The sequence below is a fragment of the Lissotriton vulgaris genome, chromosome 1_2 (assembly GCF_964263255.1).
Source record: "Lissotriton vulgaris chromosome 1_2, aLisVul1.2, whole genome shotgun sequence".
Classification (NCBI taxonomy): Eukaryota; Metazoa; Chordata; class Amphibia; order Caudata; family Salamandridae; genus Lissotriton; species Lissotriton vulgaris.
In genome coordinates this window covers 91,626,116-91,644,042 of record NC_141686.1, presented here as the reverse complement: position 1 = coordinate 91,644,042, position 17,927 = coordinate 91,626,116, and the positions used below count along the sequence as shown (strand labels likewise).

General features: G+C 41.1%; 1 protein-coding gene across 1 annotated transcript in view; it reads left to right on the top strand.

Annotated features, from left to right (window-relative positions):
- LOC147733975 (adenosine deaminase 2-like) overlaps positions 1-17,927 on the top strand; it is a 316,988-nt gene that overhangs the window by 146,122 nt on the left and 152,939 nt on the right. The window contains exon 5 of the mRNA XM_086953604.1: positions 16,361-16,451. Within this exon, the coding sequence (XP_086809730.1) occupies positions 16,361-16,451 (91 nt within the window). The remainder of the gene's footprint in view (positions 1-16,360; positions 16,452-17,927) is intronic.

Sequence of the window (17,927 nt, the reverse complement as noted above, 5' to 3'; positions counted from 1 at the left end):
AACATACATTCACAGATAACATAAATACTTTTTTTCTGGCCATTGTTTATATAGTAAATGGTTCAAATTGTTATATTAATAACAATAAATAAGTTATATTATTTATTATTATTAATTATTACCATCAACATTTATAATGTTTACTTTAAATTAAACACACACTTATTCATATAAATGTACACAATAACAAAATATTTTTTTATTCAAAGTCTTACATATTTATTTAATATTATTAATATATAATAATTATTATATATTAATTTATATTAAATATATTTATTTTTCTTAAATAAGGAAAATTGTAATGAGTATAGTGTATTAATTTGTAAAATTATACATGTGTATGTATTATATTTTTTTACTTTAACATTGTATTGTCTATTATACTGTTACACAAATGGGTTAAGGGGACTACTTTTTTACCGCGTAAGGTTATTGCGCTCCATTCTGGACTGGAGAAGCTCGCGGTTGGGAGTTGCTTCGCGTGGAGAGAGGTAAGGTTATTTTTAACTACAAATTATAAGTAAGTGGTCATGTTTGAGGGTATAATCGAACTTTGTAGTGTTTTTTGGTGTATGTTTTAATTGTTTAAGTAGCGTTTTGGTGAAAAGTCTCCGTTATAGATGTGTCGTGATTTTTTTGCTTCAAGTGTTATTTTAAGTGTTCGGAAATGTCTTCTTACATGGTTAATGTTAATTGTTAGTATATTTACAAATGTGAAGGGGGTATTTGTGGGTGGGTTTCGTTATGTATGTTATTTTACAGGTTCCGGTTCCTCGCATGAAAACTACATGGAAGGAAGCGTGTTTTTTTACGGAGAAACAAATGTTTGACTTATTATGCTTATATTTTGACATTTATCTCCTATTTTTCGTGTTTGCCAGGAGCGGTTTTAACACTTTTTCAACCTTTTTCGGGTTTTTTGGAGGGTTTCGAATCGGATGGATACATTGATATGCGTGACCGTTTTTTAAAAGTTGTGTGTATATCACTTTAAATCCTAAAGTGTCCACACTACTGTTTTCGGGATTTCCTGGAGCGTTTTTTTAAGTTTTACACTTTATTTTCGGGTTTTTGAGGGTTTCCCATATTGGAATTGTAAGATATTGGATTGGATTGTATGGATTGCTTTTTGCTTGATTGCGTCTTTCGCATCTCCAAAAATTGTAAGTATTTAATTTACAATTTTCATTGGGTGGGAAATGTCGATTTTTAATGTTATGTGTATGTGTGATGAAATTATAAACATTGCATATTTGTTACGAAATATTTTTCCTAATTTAAATAAGTTTGTCAAACAAATATGTATTATTTATAATTAATTATATATGTTTATGAAATGTAAATTTTACTATTATTGTAAGAAGACATTAGTATATTTAGTTGACATTTTTATAGTAGACTTTGAGCTATTATTGACAGGTATTCTAATCCTCTAGTTGTAGGGTATAGTGTGACTTGACTTTGAAGTAGTCGGAACATTTTTTTAGTTTGTTTAGTGAGTTTTGGACCTATTTGTGACACTGATTGTTCCATTCTTAGTTCCTGATAGCTTTGTTCTTTTTTCAAAGCTTCTAAAAGGTTATGGAATGTGGGTTTGCCTCTGTTTGTAGTTGCTTGGAAAGCATTATGCCACCCTTCTACACTGTTGTTTGTTTTAGCCTCTTGGTTTAAAGTACTAAGATAGACATTCCACCAAGGGATTTGGAATTTGGGCTGGCGTCGATGTCCAGATCTGTGCAACCTTCCCACCCAAGTGTCTTCGAAATAGTCCAGTAATGGGGTTAGTTTATCCTCATTCCTCTTATAATATGTGCTGTCAATTAATAAATTGTAATGTTCCGCTACATCTGTAACAGGGACGTAGGCCAGGGCTATTAATTTTTTTACTTAATAGGCAAAGGTGCTATCTGTAGAGTATAGTATACTTAAAGTAGATTTTTGTAAATGCCTCCATATACTCTGATTAAAATGATAATAGCAACCCTAGATTGCTGTGTGGGGAAATGTTCTCAAAATGCTATTAATCATAGCTAATTCGAAATCAATAATTATTTTTTCAGGAAAATAATTATTGATTTCCGTTTTGAGAACATTTAAGATTTCTGTGTAAGTGTTTTGCTGTTTGTTGGGTAGCAAACAGTAAATGAAAGGTATGTTAGAATTATGGTATAAACCGTGGATGGAATACAGTTGATAAAATGGTTTTGGGCATGGTTTAAATGTTCCATCCATCATCCATTGGGGACACTGTTGGATTTTTCGTAAATTACTTGCAGTTGCAAACATAATTATTCTGTTTGTACTGCTTTCATTATCAAAAAGGATAAATTTATCTTTATTGTGTGTGATGGCCATTTCTGGTGAAATAATAATTTCCTCAAAAGTTGTTGGGTTGGGTTGGGTTGTGCTAGTGAGTCGTTTAGTGCGTGCAATTGTGCGTTTCAGGGAGTCAATAGAGGGTAGTTGACCTGAAGCATGGGCTGGGACTTTTACCAGTTCTTCTTTAAGGATTTGTGTTGTTGGTTTATCACTTTGTGTGCTAGCACTTTTAATACTTTCTAAAGCATCTCTAATTTCAATTTCTGTGACATTTGGGGGATGATTGTGTTCCCTAGTAAATAGCACATTAGTTTCCTCAGTAGTAGCCCTCCCATAACATTTGTTGGAGTAATATTTGGTACACTTCCCCAAAAAATTTCTACCACTTTGTCTTTCCTGATTATACACATAACCCATGTAGCATAATAGTAATTTATTTTTCTGAGACATGACAAATTCTGCACCTTCAGTCATTTTGATTTACTTGTTCTATGAAAGAGTAGAAAGAAACACAATCAAAACACATATTTTTCATTTTGTGGTGCTAACATCATTAATGATGTTTTTATACTTACAGTTAATCAAAGTAGTAGTCACAAAAGCAGAAATGTCTTTTGAAGGATTTTCTTGTATGTATGTCTTTATTTACTGTTGGTATGAAAATATAGAAAAGCCACGTTAATGTTTACACATAACAAACGTATTTCCTACTAAAAAGCAGTTGTAATTTTTGCTTACTTGTACATTTGATGTAAACATAACATATACTTACTTGTTTAAATAGTAGAGTTGTAGTAATTGGTGGAGTACCTCAAGTTAGTACAGGTCTGATCTGTAGAGTAGATAGAAGAAATAAATGAAAATTATTATAATTTTTATATTTAACCATTTGGAAATGGGAAATATTTAAAAGTATACTAACTTTTAAATAAGTCGTTTTATTTGTTGTAGGCAGAATAGCTGTATGATGTATTCAGAATATCTGTAGAGGAAATATAAAATAGATAACATTTTGTTAAGAACATAGTGTGTGTTATTTTCGGCAGTTTTAGAGAAATGACAAGTATACTTACATTTTTTACAAGGGTATTCTTGTATATTGGGTTAGTTTGTGTTGGATGTTTTCATAGGATATGTAGAATAGATGTATGATGTTTTCAGAATATCTGTAGAGGCAATTCAAAATATATAACATGGTGTTAAGAATATAGTTTGCGTTTTTTTGGCCAGTTTTAGACAAATTACAATTATACTTACATTTTTCAGAAGGGTACTCTTGTCTTTTGGTATAGTTGATGTTGGATCTTTCAAATGATCCATAGGGAAGATGTAAAAAACAAGATATGTTGCTTAAAAATGTGCACTAATAAAATTGGCAGTTTCATAACAAACACATCTATACTTACATGTGTAATTAGTGTAGTTTTATCCTTTTTGGTGTAGAAATAGGACAATCTCAGTAAATCTGTAAATATAATGTTTTTAAAAATTAAATACTCTTGTAAATTAGTGTGTAAAAACAGCAGTTGGTGTATAACAGAGCATTATTATATACTTACTATCTGATTTTGCACGTGAAGAAATATGACCATGTAATAGGAATTGTGTCTGAGTAGTTTCTATCAAAAATGTAGGAAGTGATGAAAATAAAATAAGTGTAAGAGTTAGGAGATGTAAGGAAAATAGTGCACTTCTAATTTAGATTTCTAAAAAATGCAGTGTTACTTACTTGATTAATTAGCTAGTGAGCTGGATCTTTAAAGATGTTTATTCAGCAACAAAATCTTCAGAGTGTTGGCATCTACTTTCCAGAGAGGTAGCAGCAACAAATGGTAGAATGCATGTATCCCTTTTATAGTATATGTATTATGTGTGCTTTGATTTGATTGGTTGTAGGATGTAAGGAAGCATTGTATAGGCTAGTTTGAATTTTTTTTAGTTAATTGGAGTGTTTGTTGATGTGAGAATGGTGGTATGTGGTGATTCCCGCATTAAAGCAGGTTCGTTTTCAAATGAAATAGATTTTTATGTGAAAATAAGTAATGAAAAAGTTTGTTAAATGCAAAGATTATTTAGAAAATGATAAAATGCATGTAATAGAATGTATAGCAAATGTTGAATAATAGTAATTTTATGTAAGTAACAGGTATTATATGTGAAATGTATTTTGTATAGAGCAATGACTTTTATTGAGGATTAAGATGGTATTTAAGAAATGAAAGTGTACAAACATGAACTCGATATTTTTTTTTTTACGATATTTTGGTAGTCTATATTTTTGTAGTCGATATTTTTGTAGTGTTAGGGCTAATTTCATGTCCAACGATATATTTGTAGTCGATATTTATAGAAGCGATATTTATGTACTCGATATAGTAAGTACTCGATATTTTTTACTCGATATTTTTGTAATTTGTGTAATAAGTATAGAAAGTCGATATTTTTGTCGTCGATAATTTGTCAACGATATTTTGGTAAGTCGATAATGTGACCGTCGATAATATTTCAGTGATCCATTATTGAGGCCATAGAGTTGAGGTATAGGTCGGTCAGAGATTGCACGTCAGAGGTGTCGGTAAGGGGAAGGAGGAGGCTGCTGCTGTGGGGAGGCGGGGAGTTGGGGTGAAGCCTCTTCAAGTCCCTTTTCCAGATCTTGGGTTTGGAGCGTTGAACCGGGTTAAGTTTAACCTTTTCCTTTATGTAGAATGTGATAATGTGGTGGTCTGACCAGTCACAGGGTTGGATTGCCCCCAGTTGGGTAGAGTCCTCTTTCGCGATGATAAGGTCGAGGATGGAGCCTTTGTCATGTGTCGGGCCGTTGCAGATTTGAGTGAGATCAAGCGCATTAAGGAAAGATTTAAGACTATTCACCACTGCATCTTTCTGATCGTTTCAGTGGAGGTTGAAGTCACCCAGGTAGATTTGAGTGTTCTGCCGTCCGGAGTTGGTTGAAATCGTGTCCATGAGTTGTTGGGCGAAGGTGAGGTTGTCCCCGGGTGGGTGGTATATGACATGTAAGGAGCATACAGGTTTGTCCCCGCTGGTGATCTCGAGGCAGAAGAGTTCACAGGAGGTGAGTGAGGGGCCCGTGACTTTAGTCACAGAGAGGTTGTTCCTAAAGATGCAAGCGATTCCCCCACCCGTCTTGCTGTTCCTGTCAAGTCTAATGATGTGGTAGTTAGGGGGAACTAGAATATCCAATATAGGTGTAGAAGATTCGGATAGCCAGGTTTCGGTCAGAATGGCTAGGTCGAGGTCCATTGATATGATGAGATCCGCGATGGCGGAGGAGTGTCTAGGGGCAGATCTGCAGTTGAGTAGGATGCATTTGAGTCTGGGGGTGAAGAGGGTGGTAGAGGGTTCTAGCGAGCAGGGGCCTTTCCTAAGGTTCTTGGGGACGGAGCTTCTGTTGTTATGTGTGGGGGGCCTAAGGGGATTTGAGAGAATCGTGGGTATTGAAAGGTGTGTGGAGGTTTTGTTGTTCAGTGGAGCTTGGACATATGAACGGAGGAGGGTGTGTATGTCGTGGTCTGAGAAGGGATTGAGGGTGCGATGGGGTGGTTGGTGTTAGTGCGAGCGGGGATGGATAGCCAATGTCGAGCGTGTTGAGTGAGAGGGTCAGTGGGGCGGGTGGGGGGGCTTGTTGAGCACGGGGCGGGCGAGGTGCTTGTTGTGCGTGGGGCGGAAGGGGTGCTTGTTGAGCGCGTATGTGGTGGTGGGTCGGGGATGTCTGGGGTGTATGCAGAGGAGTTCTTTGATGGTGTGAAGATCTTCTTTGACTTGTATGAGGGTGGAGATAAACATGTCCAGTGTGGGGTTAGGGATGGTGTTGGGGAGGAGAGCTGAGGGTGGAAGAGTGAATAGGGGATGAGTATGGGGGGAGGGTTGCGCTAGTGTTAGTGCAGGGTTCTTCGGAATCAGAAAGTGGTATGAAATTCGTTAGGTGGGGAGTTCAGGGGTGGGAGGTGTGGGTGAGGTAGGGGGGAGGTTGTTGGTATGAGTGATGGCATTGGCGGGAGGCGGTGAAGGCGAGCTAGGGGATGAGAATAGGCTTGAGATGGTGGAGGAGCATAGCGGGAGGTGGGGGCTGAGAATGGGGGGGGAGAGAGGAGGAGGGGATAGGGTAAAGGAGGTGGTGTGTTCTGAGAGATTGGATGGGAGGGTGGGGAGGTGGGGACTGAGCGTGGGTGGTGAGATAGGGTGGGAGATGTTACTGCTGCGGGGAAGGGGGGATGAGTTAAGGGCGGTGAGGGGTTTTGCGGGACTGGTAGGAGGTGTGAGGTGTGGGGTGGAGGGGGTGTGGGTGTTGGGAGTATAGGGGGAGGAAGAGGAGTGCTCGCAGCCTGTGGTTGAAGGGTGTGTAGTAGTTACAGTGGGTGGGTGAGTGACACGAGCGTTGGGGGGGTGAGAGGTGGGTGTCATTCTGATGCTGTGCTGGGTTAGGAGAGTTAGATAGGTGAATAGAGGTGGAGGGTGTTGTGTAGTCTGAGGGGCTAGGATAGGGGATCCGGCGGTTGCAGATATGATCTTTGAGGGTGGGGAACAAATTGTCGAGTAGTTCAAGGTTCCTATCTGTGGATTGACAAAGGATGATCCCGTTGTTGTAGATAGTGATGGTAGCTTTGCCTGGGAAGAGGTGAGATGGTGTGATAGAGAGTGTTAGACCATGGGCGGATTTTCTAGTGGTGGAGACAGTGGGAGAGGCTAGGAACGCTTTCCTCCATTGTGCTCTACGTGTGGTGTAGAAGATGATGTTGGTGCTCGTGGCTCCATTGATCAGTGAGTAGTAGGTGTCCACGAAGGGGATTTCCGGGTGGACCTTCAGGAAGTTGTGTTTCAAGCGTTTGGCTGTTTTTTTGGTGAGCTCTGGTGGGTAGGTAATTTTATATGTGTGTTTGCCCGTGGGTTCCATGTTGGGAGAGGTGGAGTAGTTATTTGTGCAATTTTATGTGGTGCGTACTAAACCCGAAGGTGTCAGAGCGTTTACCAAAAGGAACACATTAGAAGACAAACATTAAGTTACAAATATAAAAGTGATAATAGTGCGCGACCAAAATACATGAGGTAGCAGTCGGTGCATTACAGCAGAAAAGTGATAAGTGTGCAGGTTCCCGAGAGAAAGCGTATAGAGTACAAGAAGAGGTAAAATACTGTAACGGTCGGCAGACAATCAGCACAGGAGTGAGCGTTACGTAGGCAATGGTGGCACTTGTGCAAATATCTATAGCAGGTAAAATGTGTGAGGTAGTAGACACTGTGTTACACGAGAAAAGGAAAGTGATGAGTGCGAGTTGCAAAGGGGAACAATACAGGTTTTGGGGAAACGCTGGGTGAGATAAGATAATAATATAACCAGGGGGAAGACTAGTCTAAGATAGGATAATGATATAAAACCAGTGTGGAAGACTAGTGTAACATGGCCTCCAGCAAGGGGAGGGGAGACAGGCAAGGAAGTCCTCTGTCTGTTGTAGTTACAGTTTCGTTTCCCTTTCTAATCTGAGTTAGTCCAGATGCTAGGAGGGGAGGAGAAAGTCTTATCTGTGATTGGTAAATCCTGGCCGGGAAGATGTGCAGCCACATGGACATCTGGGGGCGATTTATTGCTCCAAAGTTTATGGCCCCTGCCATTTTGGGCCGTGGAGAGACCCAAAATGAAATGAAAATAAAGTCTTACAGAATACAGTTAGAGCGTAAATACCTTATGCTCTTAATGGTTTCTGACGACGGAGTCGTTCACAAACACGATGCAAACAGTACCAGGTGAAGAGCCAGCCTGTAGGTCTGAGCAGCAGGCGAGCACCCCCCCCCCACCACAGTACAGGCACTTTGAGGCAGAGCTGCAACGGAGCTTCACCAGCAGGGCTGCATTGTAGTTGCCCGATCATGCCAAACTCAGCAGTGTAAGAGCGGTCAGCTGGGGGCAATTGCCAACAACCTCAAAGAAAATGCCCACATGACACAACACCAACGACTCGCTGGGACGTCCTTAAGGCCACACTTAGGAGGATACTAAATCAGATCACAGCTGTTAGGAATAAAGTCATCTCAAACTTGCTCAAAGAGCTAGATCTGTTTATTAAAAACCTTAGCACTCAACTCTGACAATCCAAAGGCTTGACCCTCCTTTATAAACTGTCTGCAGAACAGTTTGAATATAATAAAATCTTAATCTCTAAAAACGGATGGACGTGTTCCAAGCAGATAGACAATGTAACAATAACAAAGCAGACGAAATGCACTAAAACCAAATCTCTTTTATCGCACATGAGAAACTCATATGGGGCAGTCACTACATCAACCTCAGGCACACTTGAGGCCTTTCAAAAGTTCTATGCATATTTTTACAATTCCAACAACCCCACCTCCCACGCCAAAATAAATTAATATCTTAACTCATGTACCCCCCCACCCAAGATCTCTCAGCATGAATAATTGGCAATTAATAAAACTATCACAAATGAAGAAATCAATGTCACAATACGCTCTTTTAAAACAGGGAAGGCCCCTGGCCCAGATGGCTACTCCACAAAATGCTATAAAACATGTGCCGATATGGTGTCTGGCCCCTTACATACAGTGTTTAGAGAATTTGCCTCCACAGGCTAAATATCAGGCACGGTTTTGGAAGCTACCATCGTAGTGATCCCTAAAGAAGGGAAAGACTTATCGATATTGACTCCAAAATCTCTGCAAAAATGTCATCCCGCCGAATTGAGTCGGTTATTCAACGACTGAGCACCAACTCTCAAGCAGGTTTTCTTAAAGGCAGACTGTCTTCTGACAATATTAGGACTTTCTGCCATGTCCTAGAAAGAGCTAAACTATCCCTCTCCCCAACAGCTGCCTTAGCTCTTGCCTCAGAAAAGGCATTTGATAAGGTCTCCTGGACTTTTCTACAGGCCATCCTACAGAAATACCACCTAAGTGAGGACTTTATATGCATGATCATGGCCCTTTATGCAGATCAGACAGCTAAGGTAATAGTCAATGGTCACCTATCCCATTCCCTCATGCTCTCCCAAGGTATCCGCCAACGGTGCCCCCGCTCCCAATTACTCTTCTTACTGGTCATCTCCCACTCATAGCCACCTCTAAGGGCAACCTCAGGATTCCAGGTATCAACCTCACCTCTGGTAGACGAGTTTTGGCCTCCTATGGGGATATGTACTACTGTTAACTGAGGATGACGCCCATGCCATACCAATCATGCTAAAAGAAAAAATATAGGTACTCGCAAGTTATGGGCTATTCCCTAAACAGGGACAAACAGAGGTATTCCCCTAAACGTCGATTGCACAGCAATGTAATTGGTGAATCTGGCCTGAAGTGGCAACTGACACCAACCAAAATTAATAAACTCCTTGCCACATGGTCTCCAAAATATATCACATGGTGGGGTCGAGTAGGAACATTGAAGATGATGATAGCCCCATTGATCAATTTCTTTTTCAGCATATTCCCGGTGTCTTTATCCCCTGCCTTTTTTAAGTAATAGGACATCACTTTTGAATGGAAAGGTGAAAAGCAGAGGACCTCCATGAAAACCCTAAAGAGCAATAAAAGCTCTAGAAAAATAAATATTCCGGACTACTCACACTACCAGACTACTTGATTGCTTAGGGTGTGTGGGGGCTCAACCCCAAAGAACCAATCCCCCCATGGCTTAATATTGAGGCCAACCTCTCAGCACCACTTTCCCTTAACTCCACCCTTACAATCCATATCATCTTGAAACTCCTCCTGGAACACTCCAACCAAATTATAATCACTTCTCCTCCTTAACAGAAGTTTACAAAATAGTATATGTGGCTTGACCCTAGCCTCCTTATGGTATAATCACTCAATTAGACTAGAGGGAAAAGCACTCTTTTGGGACACATAGGCCCAAAGGGCATAAATAGCATACTTAAGGGCTGATTAGCATGGCGGGCGGACCGGGAAATGGGACCACCCGCAATGCACATACAATTAGGATGTGCCCGCCACACTGGCGGGCGCATCCCGCATTTTTAACATTGCGGCGGGCGGTGCTGCCAGCAGCATCCTTCGCAAGGTTAAAAATGCAAGTTGTGGATTTGAATGCACAACGTGACAGGCACCGCACGGTGCCTGCCACGTTGTACATGTAAATGCAGGGGAGTACCATAGGTACTCCCATATGCACCCCCACCACCCAAAATATCTGAGGGCCCGCTACGGGTACCCAATGGCAAGGATCGCATGCCTTCGTTGCCACCACGAAAAGGCAAATCCCTGCATGTGTCCTAATATGGATGGCGGTGTCTACCAGACACCGCCACCATATTACAACCTTTTCCGTCCAGTCGTCTTTCCGTCTGCAGGGGTCCCCCCGCCATAGTAAAATTGCAGAGGAATTGGGTGGAGGACGGTGGGTTTTGGCGGGCAGGGTGTAATCACCCCCTTAGTCTCAGATCCCACATCAATCCGATCCCCATCTCCACTCGACAAAAAAACTTTCACCCACCTAATATTGACTGCTAGACATTGTTACGACTCAGGGGTGTAAACTGAATTCCCCCCTCCAGGCCCACCCCACGAGTCGCACCTCCTCCACTGTCAGGTTCTGGTCTATCCACAAAACTTACTGGACCCCAGTCAGACTACACAAACTAACGTTGAAGGACTTAATCACATGTGGGCATTGTGGAGAGGGATTTGGGGATCTCCAGCACATGTTATTTCACTGAAGGATGACTTTCCCTCCATGGACAAAAAATCATGACCTGCTCCACTAAATTACAAAAGCACTAATAGAAATCGACTTCCTGACAACAGTCCTTGGTTTACATGCCAACATCTGACTTGATCTACAATCTGCTATATGTAACTATATCCATGTCTGTTTTGCAATAACAACCCTTTGCTTTCTCCTATTTCGTACACACTGTTGTTAATGATATTGCCATATGGAGTTTGTGGTTTTGTCCAGCACCTCCCAGGACGTACTGCTATTTTTAGGTGATCTTTATAAAGTAAATAAAACTACCTGAACAAGAAAAAAATTTCAAAGAGAGCATTTTACCAAAACGTTTATTTAAAACATGTAATGTAAGTACAATTTATTTGCTAGTAAAAATCAATTCATAGAATTTCTTTTTTTTCAAAATTGTCTTTTTTGTGCATTATTTAAGTTGTAAATTAGGTGTAACAAGGTGTAATTAAGGGAGGCGGGAGGAAATGGGAACTTATCTACAAGTGTTGACTACACATTGTATTAAGCTGAACAAAAACAATAAAATTATTTTAAGAAAATAATGTGTAATTAAACTTGAAAAGATGCAATCTGGTTAGTTTTTCCTAAAGGTCTGCCGAGATCCCTTTCCCCATTGTGCAATCCCTTTCAACTATTTTCCAGGATGATATGGCATTGGTGAATATTTTAAATTGCTATAGGGGTATTTAATGCTTTCCTCTTTATATTGTGTTTCACCTCTATTGTCCATTTTAAATTGATGTCCCTCTTCCCCAATGCTTCTTTTTTTCTACCACTTTTTTGGTGCACGCCTTTTCTATGCCCTCATTTCTCTTTCTACCCCTTTCCCTACAGTGCTTCCCTCTACTTTGGACCTCTTACCTCCTCATGAATATTAAAACTATGTTACTAAATCAGGAATTTGCTGTGAGGTACTCAAAGATTTTACTTTTTAATAAATTAATATGCATATTTTGTACACTATTATTTGGTTTGTTTCTATTATCTATGACCAAATTATTAATTTATAATATCATTAGTTTTACCACTCAATTGTTTTTTGATTGTTTGGGGTATTAGAAGGGGATTTCAGGCCTGAACTGGGCCCAGAGGAGCACCCCAGCCAGAGCTACAAAAATTCACGAGACATAACCTGTTTGACTCGTCCAGGAAGATGTACTAATTGTGTATTCAGCAAACGTAGCTGTACCATAGTAACATTAAGATAATTGGGATGTCGTGTAAAACCGGCCAAAACAGGCCAAGTAGCCCCATCAATAGACATGGGGCCCATTCGAAAAAAAGAGACAGGGTGAGGAAGTGCATCATTAAACCAAATGGTATGCTCCCAGGACGTCAACGTAACCTCAATCAAAGCATAAGGACGATACGCTGCCAGAAGAGCAACGGCTGTAAGTACAACGAAGTATCATTACCAACCACTGGAAATGTAACCCAAGAATAAAAAACATCAAAACGGTATGCCGGATTCGTTTCCAGTACTGTGTTGAGTCAAATCATTTTTGTAACCGCCGCTCGGCTTTGTTCACAATAAGATCTGACAGAGACACGAACAAGTTTAAAGTATTTCTTTTAACTAACGTGCTCCAAAATGCAGTATATGTCCAACAGTAAGCAGAAAAATGCATATCACAAATACGGTCAGCATAGGAAGTAATCCGTAGATTATAAAAGGAGTTGTCATAGTGGGAGACAGAGTAACCTAACCTCTCTCCCCTTGTGCAGATGCAGAATGATTATGTATTAGATTTCTGGGTGTTATCTGCAGACCCCGTGCCTATAGATGATAGTTCTACATCATAGGTGCTGTCATGCTCTGCTCCCTGGAAAGGTCCCTCTTAAAATGTGTGCTACCTATCCGTGTATTCCAATACGACCAAAGGACGTATTGCCAAACAACAGCTGCATCTGTATGTTTTGTCTAGGTGCTATCTTTAGCTGCGCCATTCTCTGCAGGCTCACGCTTTCCCATGTGACTCCATTCCTGAGTACAATCCGCTCGAGGCACAGCTTTTCTTTTAGTCAATGGGTAGAGCGGAAGTTTCAAAAGCTTTACCACTCGTTGGTGATCCATGCGCCAGATGGCCTGGAACAGACCAGATGGAGGTGGGAGGCCTTGATTGGAGAGCTGGACGAGGATGACTGGAGTGTGGCGTGAATGGCACCTTGAGAACTGGCCATCTTGGCGCGACTGCTCATGATTCAATGTAATTATCTTCATGCAACATATCTTACCCCACAGCATTTACGGCACCTTACATCCGGGACCCCAGCCACCTTTGTTAGATGTGCCCTTTCGGCTGCAGATTTCTTCCATGTGGTATGGGATTGTCCAGTATTGCGGTGATACTGGGAGGGAGGGAGCCGAGAACTGTCAGCTGTACTGGGCCGCACCCTGGAGCTTACTCCCGTAATGTGCTGTTGGGATAGGTGGAGGACTTTGGAAGATCAGCGGCAGAGCGGACCCTCCTGGAGCTGGCCTGTCTGTTGGCCAAACAGGATGTGGCCTGAGGTTAGAAAAATTGGCTTCTCCTACAATTGGGTGCTAGCGTAGGGGGGTGGACTGGTGTGCACACCAAAGGAAACCAATGCAAACAGCCCAGGGCTGCCCAGAGAAACATAGCCACATTTGGGGGCCCTGGTGCGACTACTGACTATTGTTATGAATCTGCATTATTTTGCTAAACTGGTGTCAGATATCACTGTTGACTTTTGAGATGGTAATGTATACCTGTGCTGCAAAATGTTCTGTTGCAAAACATTAAAAAAATTAAAAAACACTCTGGATGGCAACTCTTGATGGAGATGATGCAAGTAGGCTCCTTCATCTTTCTTGAAGCAAGTAAAAGTCTTTAGGGCTGAAGTACCAGATTGTGCAGTAGGTGCAGTCCTTCAGAGTGCAACCCCTTGGGTGCAGATCCAGATTTCAGCAGGGCAGTTCTTCTTCTCCTTGTAGTTTCAGGCAGCAGATCTGAGGACTTATTCAGCTCCTCCATATCTATCCAGTGTTCCTGAGCGTCAAGCGTGGGGGAGGGGGCACTACTGACCAATGGGATGCAAGGTGTATGACTACTTCCTCCAAAGTGTGGCATATGCTTGTCACAGAAAGCACTATTCTCTCAAAGTCTAAAATGAAGGAAGTATCTCCACAGGAGCTAAATTAGGCTAACCCAACCTACTGGTGTGGCTAATTTTCCTAAACACTCCCCTTATAACTCTCTTCCTAATCTAACTAAAGGGGCTCCTGTGTGGCTGGGGTGGCAGGATGTGGGGGGCAGCTTGTTTTGTTCTAAAGTGTCATTCCCATTTTGAAGACCAGTTTGGCTACCCCTCCCCCCCCTTTTCTGTCATATGCTCTGCAGCTTATAATTCTCTGCCCACAGGAAACCCCTTGACTCTCTAGCAGGGCTTTTCACACCTCACTAGAGCAGCCTGGCCAGACGGAGGCCAATAAGGAGAGAGAAGCTGAAAGGCTGGATTTTGGGGCACAGTAAAGTTCAATAACTTCTTTTCTGTCATGATTATTATAAATCTAACAGTGGCAAGTGGTTGGATTCATCTTAAAATTAATGTTATACCTTGAAGTGCGTTTTTTTTGCGGCTCCTATCAATATTAATACTTAAGTAAAATATTACAATGTTAGCCTAAGGAACAATTCAATACAATAAGGAAAAAGGAAATTGACAGTTTTTCCCTCACCAGGGCTTATAAAACATATTTTATAACATCCCTGCTTATAGTTACAAGGCACCATACCCCTGGGCACCTAGAGGAGACTTTAGGGGTGACATATGTAAAAATAAGGTAGATTAAGACTTTTGAAATACTTTTAAATCCAAAGATGAATTTGGAAGCGTATGTCTGAAATATTTTGAGACAAATAGAAGAATTTTGAATATAGCGGGTCCACTTGTGTCGTATCTTACAAAGGGGCTCCCGCTGGCAGTATGTCCACTCACATTGCGAGGGCTACACTTGTATCAGTTTTAAATCCCTCGATAGAGATAACACAGGTGACATTCAGCTACTGAGGGAACGGCACAAATATGAAACTGCACAAGAAAACTACACTCCACCAGCCGGAGTAGAGTAGCAGCAGGGGAAAGATGGGTATGCTTCTCCACCATTGGGAGGCAGGAGAGGTGGTTGTGGGAGTTGGGGTTCTTAGTTATTTGTATTTTTGTAAATTCTAATGAATCAAGGGCTAGTGATGAGCTTCAACAGATGATCATTCCAGCACTGTGAGACACTGTGATAGAATTAGCAGAGGGTGGCATGTGGGAATGTTGATATGGCCACTAGCCAGGAATGTTGAAATTGTTTTATACATTTTTTGCCAATAAACAGAAATTTGACAAAGTTGAATTTGCATATAATTTCAATTTAAAAGCAGCCTGCAAGGCAGGGCTGCCTTTTAAAATGACAGCAGTCACACAGTAGTGCACACTACAGTGCAGGAAAATGTGCTGGGCCTCTAAATTTCCTTGCCCTATTATATACTAGGGACTTATAGGTGTTTGACTCCCCTTTACCTTATTATATACTAGGGACTTACAGGGACCTGTCATTGCCAATTGCAATTATACCAAATTACCATGTACATTTTACACAGAGCACGGGCTCTGGGTCTACTTAGCAGAGCCAAGGGCAAAGTCAGAATCAGAAAAATAGTACCTAGTAGTCAAAATTGGGGCAAAAACCAGGGAGGATACTCCAAACAGGTCCTCATTTCTCACAACATTTCTATTTTTTACCTATTAACATTACACACTATGTTAACCACCAAATGAGTCATTTTCAATAGGCTTCACTTTTAAGGCAAGCTGCTTTGAACCTTTCCCATATTGAATGGCGGATGCACAGAAGCTTGTCTGTACATAAGGCTATGAAGGATGGATCTGGAAGGCTATGAAGGATGGATCGGGAGTATTCCTTAGTAGAGAACTATCCACTGAGCTGGTTAGGAGTGGCTGGACATACCTCAATCCTGAGTCAGGGAGTGCTAGGCTTTGTTCTGCTCTGCAAGTAGTATATTGCTGATCCCAGCGACAGTATTGACGATGGGCACCTCTTTATACCGGATGTAGGGATTCTGTGTCATTGCTGTGCAGAGATTTGGTAAAGATATTCTGTTGCACTGTGGAAATGTACCCTGTTTCACATGAAGTCTACTGGCATCATTCAGCTCCTCAACCATACGACTCCGCAGTTATGGGTAACTACTCTTGAAACAAGGAATGTATTTATTACAACATAGCACCCCGTTAATCAATTACTTCGTTGTACATCTCTTTTTTCTCAAGGCTCATTAATAAGGACACTGCTAAAGACACAATCCAGGCTGCCATCCAACTAAAAGCCCAATTTCCAGAGATGCTGGCTGGCTTTGACATGGTAACTATAAATAATGTTGGGTCATGTTAACCTGCTTTCCTCAACTTAGCCTCTTGTAAAGCTTTAACACTCCCATCACCACACAGCACACCCTTAATCCTCCATCCTGTGCCCTGGATGGTAGTATCTCATCACCCTGCACCAGAAACCAAAATCTACTTTGATTGCTATCTGTGGTTCTCCCGATTTGTCGCTGCCACTGCTATGGCGGCATGAGCCCACCTCCTCAACATTTGCAAATCTGTCCACCTCTCACTCCACTCTGTTAAAAATCTAATCACTCCCTTAGTCCTAATTAAACCAGACTGCCGTGAAAGCCTCTTTCTACCCCGATTTTCAAACTTCGTAAATCAGGGTCTCTTCAACCTGCTTGCTACCAAGATGGCTGTCAATAAGAACGTTGCTGATCTTAACCCACTAGTCCATGCCTGATGCTCCCTGGCTCAATGAGTTACTCTGTACACTCTATCTTGGAGGATCACCACCCAATTATTTCCACGCCTGGGTGCGCCCAGATTCTTATGCACCATGGCTTTAGTAATTCCCCCTTTTAGTACCATCAGTGCATAGTCAGCCACAGGAACTAAAGTCATCTCCATCCCTATCCACCTGCAAAGTTGTCAACTGAAGCCATCTCATTACAGGAAGATCATTCATGAACCTAATCCTCCAGAACAACAAATCATCCATCTCCACTGATCACCAATGACATCCATGTCTTGTTCAACACCATGCATCTCAATCTCATGCTTCTGATCTCTCTATTCTGACCGACCATGATTTCTGTTTCCCTGGCCAATATATTTTTCTCTGTAGTATATTCCATGTGTTCAAGTGATCCTTGAGATATCTTGGTGTTGATAGAAACTCACTCTCTAGAGTTGCCACCTCTTTTGTCCTTGTTTGTCTGAAGTGTAATTATATATGTCACCTGAAAATAATTTCAACCTTTGTTTTTTGCACCATCGACTCCATTTTGTGAGCTGTGTCACAGTATGGAATTCTGTTCTTCTTCAAAGTATTGCTCTACATTTAAAATGCTTGTTTACTTCAGCTTACATCTATGCAGTGCAATGCCTGATGCATTTTGCTAATCCTATTTGGTGAGAAACAGCCAACGTCACTAATTAAAGTCTCTACACATATCTGCAACACTTAATGAATGTTGGCAAAGAACACATACTGTGATGGAGATGCTGTAGGGCAGTGATTGAAGGTTTTCAAAACGTTTATCCTCTTTTGTGATGTTTCAAATTCGCTGCACAGCAGAATGAAAAAACAGTGTCTCAGGCAGTCACAGTGGTTTAAACAAACATTTCATTGTTATTCCCTGAACCCTACTTATTTTTAAACTACTTTTCCATAGAGTTTGCTTCTAGCTGAGAAACGTAGCAAATTCCCTAAAATCTACCTTAGCACCTTTGGCTTACCACTTCCACCTCTGTGACTTTTGTTGTGATGCCACATTACAAAAAA